Below are 13,099 nucleotides of genomic sequence, written 5' to 3'. Positions count from 1 at the left end.
CAAACTTATCACGGAGCATGCAAGAATGCAAAGAAATAAACAGTTTTGAGTTTGACTCTCCCCCGAGATCCTGAACAGGATACAGTGGAAACAGTGTTACAGAAAATGGATGTGGACAGATGTGCATATAAATATGCACGGCATGTCAGAATATTTTTTTGTGTATTTCATAAATATTTTTGTGGTTGTGCAACTCAACAACTCAACAAATGGACAGATGCTTCTCCAGGAAACCTTATTGTTGTCTGGACGGAGATGCGGGGTGGCACGACCTGAACAAACAGCACCTCGAATGTGCAGCCAGAGGCAGATGCCGTGGGGTTTTTAACAGTACAGCACAATGACGATACACATGGTTACATCGCATCTTAAAATGTGACACAACAGCGTTTGCTTCCTAATGCATTTCAGGAACGACCCGTCTGATGTGTGTTGAGGTGCGTGGGGTTATTTTGTCACGGCCTGGAGTCATTTGCGGGGAATTCAATGGACGGCCCTCCTCAAATCAGAGGCTGCAGATTCATCAACATGTCGGTCTTGCTGCCCTCCGGCTGCGTTAACCACATTAAGCATCATCTTTTTGATGCCGTTTTAGACACATCCACCGGCTGGGGAGTGTTGAGTCAAAACTGATGTACGTTTCAAACAGTATTGCTCGGCATTTGCTCCGAGTATTTTGTTTTGCGTTGTTGATGAAACCATCAGATTGGCAGCAGACTGACCACCAGAAACAGACATGGTTCGGAGATGGCTATTCTGAGTGCATGGTGTTAAATACACTAAACCAGTCGAAGTCGAAGTCACATTTTCCACTGAAAGACCAACAACAACACTTTGTGCTGCCCGATTTGAATGAATGAAGGAGAATACCAAATGGTTGCAGTGCTACTTGCAGCGGTCGTTACGCAGCTACTAAAAGGGGCCCGAAAAGACCTCTGTGTGTTTGTGTGTGTGTGTGTGTGTGTGTGTACTCTTATGCGTATAGTCATCGTTGCAATTTGTGTTCTAAAACTTGGGAGTGAGGATATTTATATAAAGTGAGAACATTTTGGCCAGTCCTCACTTGAGAGAGAAACTATTTATCTATTTAGGTCAGTAGTTTCTGAAAAGACAGTTCAACTAAAGAAGTGCCACTTTTATCTCAAACTGAGGTCACCACATGCCATAAAATGATTTACTCATACAGGGACACACACACACACACACACACAAGTGTGAGAGACATAGTGGTACTCACCCACAGTATCACAGGGTTCGTCTTTATGAACGCAGAAGTCTGTCCTGAAAGAGAAACAAGAAACGTTAAAGTTAACTCTCTATCGCTCATCATATTTTACTATAACTGCACTGATACCAAAGGGTCCCGGTCCCCATCATGGGTCGCCAAAGTTCCACGGGGGGGGTCGCGAAGTCCTCTGGATTTTAAGGGAAGAATCTTTATACATATAAAATATAATATATAAATGCGTTTAATTAATTTCTGTAAAGAAGACTAAATTTAAACGTTATTTTAGAAGTTTACGTAAAGATTAGTTTACTTGTTTATTATAGAGCCAGGCTGCTTGGACTTTTAAAACGTATGTATGATCGTAAAATTTAAAGAGAATCATAATACGGACATAGAATTGTGTTCCTGAAAATATAAGGAAAATCGTCTGACACATTGCAATATCCACAGGAAATAGAATTTTATACAAACTTCCTGCAGGTATTAAGTTCACTATTTAGGTATACATAATAGGTGATATACATAAAGATATTTCAAAAGAAGTAGGCTACATTTTCCATTTTTTCATAATTTTATGTGGGTGGGGGTGGTGGGGGTCGTCAGTGTATATACAATGGTAGAATAGGGGTCCTTTAAGAAAAAGGTTAGGACCCACTGCTTTAGACCATGCGCTATAGATCGCTTAAATACCTTAAAAAATAAAGCCTTTTGAAAATGCTTGCATCATGGTTGACAACTGACATTTGATCTTCAGCTTGTTAATAATTAGCAAAGAATTTATGTTAATTCATGGGGGACCTTGACATTGGCGCAAGAAACGCCTGTGTTCCACCAGATTTGCAAAGGTTTCCATCTAGACAGACTCCTGAGGTGTCATGGGGAATCTCGTAACAGTGAGAAAGGACAACTGTGTGCACAGGAAGAAGAGGTCACAGGGTTCTTTAACACTGTCCCACATCTGCACCCGCAAGCACATTTACCGACAAAGTATGTAAGGCGGCCATAAGACTAATAGAAGTACTCCCATTTCACTGATTTGGTCAAGCATTGACCTCTTATTCAAAGATGAGCAAGCAGGCAATGAGTTAGAGGAGGAAGTGTCAGAACAGGAGGATGACTTGGAGGAAAACTCTCTTTGCAACCCCTCAGATGAAGAGGAGGAGGAGGAGCAGGCAGCCAGGGAGACGTTTGTGCCGAAGGATATACTTCTTACTCATTCAGCACCCCCTCATTTTTAAAAACTCTTCGGACCTACACGATTCACTTGACCTGAATGACCTGGTTGACACTGGTTTTGCAGGTATTAATATGTCAGAGGACAATGCCTTTTGTAATATGGGTTGACCTGAACCCCACCTGGTGGGCAAAAGCAATTGGAGCTGGCTCTGGAGCACTGGAGCAGGCTCTCTTTGGAGCAGCTTGGAATGGCCCTTATTACTACTTTCATGCAAAGGAGATGCCATCTTCCCCACACGCCAGTGTACATTGGTGTATGGTGACATGAGAAACACCAAGAGGAGAAGCACTACAAGTATTCCAGATGCGCAGTCAGCACGCTCGCTATGCGCACAGTCCCCGTGGACTTTGGCAGATGATGACATTCACGTCACGTGGACCCTGAATCTGGCCCTGTTCAATCTGCAGTCCCACAGTTAGTCAATGCGAGGGCCAAGAAAAGAAGGAGAAGCAAATTCTGCTGAACAGAAAAAAACTGTAAAATGACAAGTGCAGGAAATACCCATATAAGGACCATACATCCAAGGTTTCCTTCTGCTGTCACGATGAGGACTTAGCATTAGAAGCACCTCTCAGTATAAAGCACCCATTGATGACCCGTTTATTAATGACTGGTATTTATGAATACAAAATAGATTTGAGATTCAAAATGTGGTATCCAGACTAATTATGAGATGATGCTTAGGGCAGGCCAAAGATTACTGTGAAGAAAAACGGTAAAAGTATGTGCGGGTGTACGGGTGTGTTTCCCCCCGGGGATCAATAAAGTATTTCTGATTCTGATTCTTAGCAGCAACGACATGAGTAAGAAATAGTGATTTGTACTACATAAAAAGACATAGAAAGATAGGTCAATAACAACATAAATCAGCTACATTGAAAGACAAAAGTGACAGAGAGAGTTAGCAGTGACCTTGCTTATAATTATGGCTAATCTTACAGTTTACGTATGGAACTCCATGCCAACGCATCCAATTGGTGCAGAGATACACCTTTACTTCCACACAGCAACACCACCAAGCCTCAGAGAAGGCCAAGACATCACAGGCGTAGTTAAAATTGCGATATACCTCTTTCAATATAAGTGGCACTATAACTATGCCTCATGAATGTCACATGGGTGGGATCAGGAGTGGTCCATCAATAATCTATATGAAGTTTTAGGCTGATTAACCAAAGCATTGCAGAGTGCCTGCCATGTCAACTGCTCTAATAAACACATCCATCCATTGGGTGGAAGATTCCAGTCCTGGCATGAGTGTGTCGGTTGTTTACCAGATCACAAAAATATTTCATTCAAAATGATTTAGAATGAAAATGATGTGATAAAGTCCTTCAGTGGCCTGCGTCAGACATCAGTGAGCACCAGCACAGGAGTGTGCTTCCTTGATTTGTCCATGACAAATGTCATGTCAATGAGAAAGAAGTGACGTTTGCAAATAGTGTGTTCTGCAGTCTATAGCGGCTAATACAATGCAGTTGAACCAAGTTGTGACAGCAGTTAGTGTAATAACAACCGTAATTAGCCAACTAAGTAACTAGTTGATTTGCCTTTTCCTTTACGTAGTTTGTGTTGGTTGTTGGCGACTCACATCTCAGATCTTTTGCTGATGGAGTTGTGAAAATACTGACTGTGCATTGGTTTTATGGCCACACCTGGAAGGGATGCAACAGCATTTTTGATTGGAGATCTCCCATCTTGGTGACACTCCACGTACTCCAGATGCAGTGTGCCTGCTTGCTCCGGGGGAACAACATCAACTCATCTGGGGCTTTTCCATAGACATTGAATGGGGCTTTGACTTCAATGAGGCCATGAAATGTTTGTGTAAGCTTCTGCACCCAAATGACATGTATATGCTAGCATACTGTGTCATGGCATGTATTGCTCAGGACCCAAGGATGTGCAGTGTCGAGTGTGACGTTGTCTGGATTAAAGCTTCTGGAGAAATCTGCAAGCAGCAATTCCCGTTCCGAACAGGCACGTGATCTGAACAGGCACTCCTTACGACTACCCTAAACAAGCACTGCACTGGTACAACTAAAATAGAAGGAGCCTCTGTCTGTCTGTATGTCTGTCCTTTGATTATCTCACACTTGGCGGGTGAATTGCTGAGGAAGTGCAGTGTTGAGTGGGAGCTCTTGAAACCTACAGGACATATTTATTAGTAGTGCGTTAGTGCCGCCAGAGGTACACACTGTGTGGCGTGTTAATTGTTAACTGTTACGCTGTCGCTGGCTACAGTACATTCAAGAACAGATGAAGAGAGAGACCGGAGAGTCCAGGGAAGTTAGATCGTAGCAAAGTCTTGAAGCAATCGGCCCGCTCTGAACAGTCATGTTTTCAACGGGCACTGCACTAGTGCCTATAAAACACAAAACTCTGCACCATTTGATCTTCTACAACACAATGTATTTTTAAGAATTAAAACTTCTTTACAGTTGTGTGCTCGCTCTTTGCTCCAATGGTTCAATGTCGCAGAATCTGTCATCGAAGTCTAAGCGAGAAAAGGCGAAGACATTCGGACTACAAGACAATGTGCAATAAGAAATGTGCAAATTATTACTGTCAGGATTTTTTTTAAGTTACAGTCTACAGAGACATTTAGTGTCCCAGAGAATTCTGTATACATAGCATGGTGGACATGGCGACGCAGAGCTGTGTGCCTTCTCAGGAGGATGCAAAGACTTGAAGAAGGACATAAAGGGATCACTGTTGAGGACGCTTTCTCTCACAAACACTGCAGACAACCCATGTAGAAGGTTGCGGTGAGTTCAAACAGGCGCTTCTATGATAATGAGCCTGAGCCAAAACATGAAGTATCTCACACACACACAGAAAAGTCATTTCAACTAGGAGAGGATTGGTGGAAACAGATGGTCTTAAGGGAGTTATCAGCTGTCAAATGAGTTTGAAAATGACAGGGGCGAGCTGGAAGGGACATTTGTGGATAGGGGAAGGAATTAGGCACTACAGCAAAAATATAAACACCATTTGGATTCTTTCTGGGCATGACCTCTCACACACACAAACACACCAAAGTGTGTAGACTTTCCATGTTGCCTTGGTGTATAAATTTAGCCGGTGCCTCACTCTGCACCAACTTTGTCAGATGCATTTCCTCCTGTAACCTCTGCGCTTACAGGGTTACTCGTCGCTGACCCTGTCATCACAATTTTTACTGCCAATCTGGCCCAGGAATGACTAACAGCTGAGGAGGACTGGATACTGTCAGGAGCATCTGCAGCACTGCAAGAGTGATCAAAGTTTGGATCTATCACTGCCAAAATTGTTGGCTGTGACAGACCAATCATCACTGTTGCAAAGCTGCGTTTTCTGTCTGGCCCTAAGGTTGAGAGGACTTTTTGTGGACAATCTTTTGCATCCCGTATAAGGGAAGTCCCAAATTTTATACGTTTTTTGACAAAACAGTATGTTTTAATCATGGTCACCAGTGAACATCTTTCCTTCTGTGAAATGTGCACTCATGGATCTGCCTGACCACCATCTCCTGGCTAATCTATCAGGTTAGGACTCCTCTGGAGTTCTGCTAAATATTGGCAGAGATGTCATTTCAAGTTATTAAGCCAGTTGATAAAGGTTTTTATAATGTCTAAAAATGGAACCAAGTATGGATTGGTCTGAGAACTTTCGGCCAGTTAATATTTCTTGAATAATAATAACAGTAATAATAAACTTTAATAACATTTATACAGCGCAAAGTTATAAATTGCTTTACATGTTTGAACCAGGATTAAACATTTCAGGACAGAGGCAAATCAAATCAGTCTATTAAAATAAAAAAAAATAAAAATACTATTGGATAAAAACAGAGTTTTAGAGTTTTGAGCAGTGATTTAAAAGATTCAGCAGGCCTCAGACCCTCAGGCGGGGAGTTCCAGAGCTGAGGGGCCCGTACTGCAAAAGCTTGGTCACCTTTAGTTTTGAGCCAGGACTTAGGAACAGCCAGCAGAGCCCTGGCTGAGGATCTGAGACTTTGCTCTGGCTCATAGGGGATCAGCAATTCAGCAATATAACGGGGAGCTTAACTATGAAGTGCTTTAAAGGTAATCAGTAAAATCTTAAAATCAATTCTAAAACTGAATTCTAGTATTTGTGAAAAGCTGCATTTTATATGAGCTGATGGCATGAGATATTCTTTTGGCTTAAGCCTGAATCGCAATAATCTAACCGAGACAAAATACACAGATTGGACCAAAGGCTACTCCACTACACAGCCTACTCCTGGCTAATGCCCAGTCGCAGGAAAATACAATTTACGAAGTAAAACTCAGGTTAAACCAGCAACGGGAAATCAGAGACTGCTGTGCCCACATCTTTACAGAGACCTGGCTCCACCACAACATCCCGGATCAAGCTATTGCACTCGACAGGCGGACTGTGTTCCGCGCCGACAGAAGCAAGACTCCAATAAGAAGAAGGGAGGTGGACTCAGCCTTTACGTCGATGATGCTTGTTGCTCAAACATAGTCAAAGTTGATGGTTGTTTCCCAGATGTCAAATTTTTTATGTTAAGACGGTGATCATGTTATCTGCTCAGAGAGCTCACCAGTGTTTTTGTTGCTGCTGTTTTACATTCCCCCAGACCCCGATTCACAAACTGCACTACAGGAACTGTGCAAGGTCATCAGCAGTCACGTGACAGCAACCTCTGTGAAGCCTGATGATTCACATGCCGTCATTTTAAGAGGAAATATTTATTTCTAATGGTGGTTTTAATCATCATCAACAGACCTCAGACATCTGATCCATTGTTAGCGTACAAAAATGGATGACTACAGCTTTACAACCTAAATATGCATGTAAAAAAGCCATTGTAAAAGGCTAATACAATAGACTTTCATGACTACTCACAGTGCCACTCAATGACCACCACTGAAATGGCCCCAACACAGTCCAAGAGTTCCATGTCCGTGGAGTCCATGGAACTCTTCTTCAACATGCAATTAGCAGTCATTCAGATTTGTGATTAAAATCTAATCTCCATCTGGGTTCTGTTAACTCCTGGACACTGTAACTCAGTCAGACTTGGCCAATTTGTGTGACTCAACCTAATGGCTGGTAAATGGCAGGCAGAGCTGGCAGCGTTCCTAGACTCCAGTGCCTGATCAGCTGGACGTGGGAGCAACATTAAGTGGATCTGACTTCCGTTTAGAGGGAGGTGGGGATCAACGGACGTGGAGGGCTGCAGCTGCACGTGGAAAAGGCACAGCAGAGGGGAGGACGAGGGGAGGAACAAGAGAGAGAGAGGGAAGAAAGATGGTGGAACAGGGATGGGTGAGTTGAGCATGGGAAGGTGGAATCGGAAAACAGATGACGTAAGAAATGACACATGGCAAGTCAGGAGGCTAAATGCATACACACTAATCCACTGCAGAACTGTAAATTGCTTTAGCATGTTAGGCATTTTAACATGTTAACATTTTGGAAAAATGCGCTTATCCACTTTCTTTCCGAGAGGGAGGAGAGAATATCAGCATCATAGCAAAGTTGTTGCGACACAACGTTACAGTCATTGAGATATTTCAGTCCAGAGCAAAGCGATGGGCTGACAGATCTTGCCATCCCTACAGCCACTTCAATATTGATGAGTGCAGCTCCAACATATACATTAAGAGACCGAAACCCGTCCTTTAAAAGCTTCCTTCCGAAGCCCAACAGGGGGTAAAGGTGAAAAGCAGGGCTATAATATGTCAGAAAACAGTGAGAAATGCCTGTTACAATATCCTAGAGCCCAAGGCGACATCATCAAACGTTGTCCAATTCATTCTAACGTAAGGCCAAGAAAAGAAGGGGAACCATCCAGTGTTTAGCAAAAAACTGCTGATAAATGCTCTGTTGATCTGCTAATCGATTAATGGAATAATCATTTCGGCTCTGGTGAGGTGTGTGGATAAGTATTTCCTAACACCTGATCCCAGCGTCCATCAGTGACACAGGGGTCGTACTGGGCAGTTTCCAGTACGAATGTGTGTTGCTGATTTGATAACATTTCATATATTCATTTTTTTTATGAAGTTATCTAAAATGTCAGCCTTTCATCAAACCAAGGCGAAGGTATTTTGTTCCAAAAGCCTTTTCATGTGGCACACACCCAACCTTGCCGAGCCTGGTATCTATACATTCTATGTGAGTGACATGAAATCATCCGGAGGCAAAAATATCTCGTTATCTCCTCCTAAGAGGCTGTTAATAAGCTGTAAGCGACATAGTGCAGGTGTGTCATCCACATGAGCTTTCCACTAGCTACAGTACAGCAATACAGCCACACACACACACACACACACACACACATGCACAAAGATCGCTGAGCGACCATCCGCAACAGGAAACCCGAGAGCACTGTGACACGTTTTAATTTGCTCGCATGCCGCCTTGCTTTCACCCCAACTGCTGGCAGGCAGTGTGTGTGTGTGTGTGGGGGGTGGGGGGTGGGGGGATCAGGTTTATAACAAACCACCTCAAGAACAAAAGGCCACTGTATTCATGCCCTCCTCCCTCTCCTCGAGACAGGAGACAGGATAGGATCTGACAGCAGACATGAGCACTCATTTAGACAAAAGGATTCCTTTTACCCACACTCCCCCACCCCGGAGTTACAGCAGGTAATAATAGCTAATCCTAAATTAGGAATGTGTCATGTTGTGCCAGACGCTGCCTTGTTAGGACTGAAGCACACGGAGAGCGAACCAGCCTCACTGGCGGATTGAGGAAGGAGTGATTCGACATGAGACTCCTCAAGAAACTGAGGTTGATGAGTGTCATCAAAGCGGACTACTGGCCCCACCGATTGGCCCGGAGGTGTCACATCCTGACATATACTGACTACCTTACTGGATCTCCAGGTAATGCACTTCTGACATTGTGTCACTTTTCTCTGTCATTAGGACTGTTTTGGTAGTGTGTCCAATGTGACGTTACTGTAAACTAATAACGTCGCTAACACTAACATGCTTAACGGGTTTAGCACCCCACAACTATAAGGTAGGCTATAACGTAGACAGCAATAATTCCCTCCTCACCCCTGTCAGATATAGCAGGCCTACACATGCACACACACACACTTTAACGTCATTAAACTTATCATTATACTCATCGTTGAAATGAACTAATCTGTGATGAAGTGTTTGCCACAGATGCACACGTATTGACCGGCCGGGTCCCACAATTTGCCATTTTCATCCTCTCTGCGGGGGGGCCTGAAGCCACAGACCTCTTCTTTTGCTGTCCCTCGCTCTGTAAGGATGTAAAGAAAATCGCAAACTGTGTTTCTTAAGCATGGCGCCACTGGTTATTTCAATTTGTTGCAGGTGGGCGTGGTCGTTCTAACAACAGGGCAGTGGTGTATGCTTAATCTCATGTATTGGGAAGCATGAGTTAAATGCTTTAATTCCATATTGTTGCTATATTGAAGGGAGATCCTACTTATGACCAAGCGCTAAAATAGGTCGCATGTCGGTTCTTTTATGGGCCGGCTCTCGAGCAATCTCAGATGAGCTCGGCCCCACGTGGCGATTCAGCTTGAGTCAATGGTTTCTCTTTCTCTCAGCAGGCAGCAGGATGATAACATCTTCACACACACACATCCATATTTGGGTGTGCTTGTCACAGTTCTGAATCTCCTAACTTTTGTCATGTTAGGAACATAGGCGTTAAGTGGCCAGACTGGATTGGAATTCTCTGGGTCTTGATCTGGTGGTCTTCCATCCACATCTTGATTGACCTGGCTGTGTGGCATGGAGCCTTATCCTGCTTGGAAAAACCAATCCTCAGAGTTGGGGAACATTGTCAGAGCAGAAGGAAGCAGGTTTTCATCCAGGGTAGCCTTGTACGTGACTTGATTCATGCCTCCTTCACAAAGACAAATCTGCCCGATTCCAGCCTTGCTGAAGCACCCGCAGATCATCACCCATCCTCCACCAAATTTCACAGTGGGTGCGAGACACTGTGGCTTGTAGGCCTCTCCAGGTCTCCGTCTAACCATTAGATGACCAGGTGTTGGACAAAGCTGAAACTTTGACTCATCCGAGAAGATGACCATACTCAAGTCCACTACGGTCCAGTCCTCATGGTCTTTTGCAAACCTCAGCCTGGCTCTTCTTTGCTTCTCGTTGATGAAGGGCTTCTTTCTAGCTTTGCACGACTTCAACCCCGCCCCTAGGAGAATGTTTTGAACAGTCCTTAGAAGACATTTGAATGTGCTGGCGGTCATCCCGGTCAGTGGATAGCCATTGTGTGTCTGCTGCGTGACCTTGTTCTTATGAAGCGCCGTCTTTGAAATGTTAAGGATGGAAGCAACCTGACTCTCACTGTATCCCTCTGCCAGTAAAGCCAGAATTGAACCCTTCTTTTCCTCACCCAAAACTTTAATTTCCAAATTTTTTGGCATGGCCAAATGTTGTTCTTTGATTCCAATTCCTTTTGAGGTAAAACTAGCACTTCTTTTGCCATCCAGCTAGTCCTATTGCAAGAGGATAGTGATGACCACAGCAGTGTTTCTTATACTTTTCCTTGTTCAATAAGATTTGGTTCAGGCGATCACCTAACCAGTACCTCATTGGGTAGAATGAGGTGTGCTTGCGTTGGAATTCAACAGACACTGGAATGGAATTGTTGCCATACATGTGAGATTTAAGATTTGGAGTGGTCTCTTAAAAATAGCAGATAAAACAGGAGATAAAAGTAATAGAATTACTACAGGTCATCCAGTTACTCTTATCCCTGCCAAGGGAATGCCGAAGCGGAGCTCTGCGAAGGAGCAGGAGCAGACAGGCATGCTCCTTTCGGTTCAATTTCTATTGTACCTGCATCAAAATCAGCACATTGAACAAAACTTTGCCTTTGTTCTGTATTATTTGTTTACGTGACATAGCAATTCATGTAATGATCATTAAAGCATGGCAAGTTCCTTTTTTTGTCTGAGTTAGTGAGGGTCTTAAAGGTCCCATATTATGCTCATTTCAGTTCTCTATTTTTTTGTTCTGGGACTCCACTAGAGTAGCTTTGCAAGATTCACAGTTCAGAAAAAGTCCTTATTTATCTTCTACTGGCTCCTTAGTTCCCCCCTCTGTCTGAAGCAAGCCGGTTTAGGCAACCTGAACAACCTCCAAGAACTTGAAGAGTAGTTCCTGAGCAGAGCGCTCCAGTAGCTACTAGACACAGTGAGTGGGTGGATGAGCGTCCCTGTACTTCGTGGGTGTGCTATGATTGGAGCAGATGACCTGCTGGGGGGCGTGGCTGAGTGCAGTGACTGTATAGTTGTGACATCACAACCTTACGGAAGTTTTGATACTTTCACAGTATTTGTACAGCACCTAGAGCTGCTTTATGATCAAACAAAACATGGAAATCTCATTTTCTACAATATGGGACCTTTACGTTAGCCGAGTGTCACTTAACTTCCATTAATGTCCTCTCAGAGGCCTAGCGAGGGCTGTTTCATGACCCAGAGGCCATGTGGGCAATAACTTCAGGGAAGGTTAATTCTTTTATCAATTAAAGATACAAAATGCATTCATCAGCATCCATGTTGATTCACACTACATAATATATCACAAATGACAAGCATGCGTCACTCTATGTGGCAAACTGTGCACAAGACTAAGGGGGCAGAAAGTCTGACAATACAAAGGGACAGAGGAGTATAATATGGTAGCCAAAAGTACATACACTATTTTGCAAGCAAATATAACAACCTGAAACATCACCACATAAAAGTAAATAAATAGAAATATTGGAAAAAAATCTATTTGATAAAGCTATCAAGGTCAGGAAAACATCACCATAAAATTCTTGTTGCACGACCACTCAAAGATCCATAACAGGAGCCCGATACGTTTCACTACCCACATCCCACAAGCTCGTGTAAGCAGAAGAAAACTACATGGGGCTCCGACTCTGACTGAGATACGAGCTCTGGTCAACACTGTGCAAAACGAGGGTTCAATTCTGGACGAGATTCATCTGCGAGACAAACACAACTCAACTGCTCTCCGCAAAAAAACATCATCCAAATGTTGACCCACCGGAATGAACTTTACAAGCCTAAAATTAAGTTTCAGCAGAGGCAGATATGTGAAAAATGCAGCCATATTTTGTAGGTCCAGCCAAACTCTGGAATCATACATGATACATGAGCCTGAAATTCTCATTTTCCTGTCTTTACTTTTGAAAAAGTAAAAATATTTTGAATCTATAAATCATGGCTTAATAGTTTTGCTTAAGTGAAGGACCTGAATACTTCTTCCACCACTACTTGTTTGATGCTTATTTGACTTGTATTGCATAAATAAACACACATGGCACATGGCTCGAGAGCAGTTCATTGAATTGGTTGTGCATCCACGGATACCAGCGCACTTTGGTAACCGGGTTACAGTCGGTTTTCTCCGGTAGATTGATTTCTTAAACGTCATGTAAATGGTTTCTGTAATCAGATTAGGGGATTAGAGAAACCTAATTTCCCCAGCTAGATTCCTTCTGGAGAGAGCTGATTTCTTGGCCATGTGCACAGGTACCTGCGCTTCTAACATGCTTTTTATGAGTATGCATGTACATGACAGAGACTTCACACAGGGAAAGTAAACCCGAGCAGCTGGATGACAGGACTGGAG

General features: G+C 43.3%; 1 protein-coding gene across 1 annotated transcript in view; it reads right to left on the bottom strand.

Annotated features, from left to right (window-relative positions):
- Nucleotides 1-13,099, bottom strand: part of adamts17 (ADAM metallopeptidase with thrombospondin type 1 motif, 17) — a 112,633-nt gene that overhangs the window by 74,674 nt on the left and 24,860 nt on the right. The window contains exon 7 of the mRNA XM_070906361.1: nucleotides 1,238-1,281. Within this exon, the coding sequence (XP_070762462.1) occupies nucleotides 1,238-1,281 (44 nt within the window). The remainder of the gene's footprint in view (nucleotides 1-1,237; nucleotides 1,282-13,099) is intronic.

Source organism: Enoplosus armatus, chromosome 1, assembly GCF_043641665.1.
Source record: "Enoplosus armatus isolate fEnoArm2 chromosome 1, fEnoArm2.hap1, whole genome shotgun sequence".
Classification (NCBI taxonomy): domain Eukaryota; kingdom Metazoa; phylum Chordata; class Actinopteri; order Centrarchiformes; family Enoplosidae; genus Enoplosus; species Enoplosus armatus.
The sequence above is the reverse complement of the archived record's forward strand: the minus strand, read 5'-3'. Positions and strand labels throughout refer to the sequence as shown.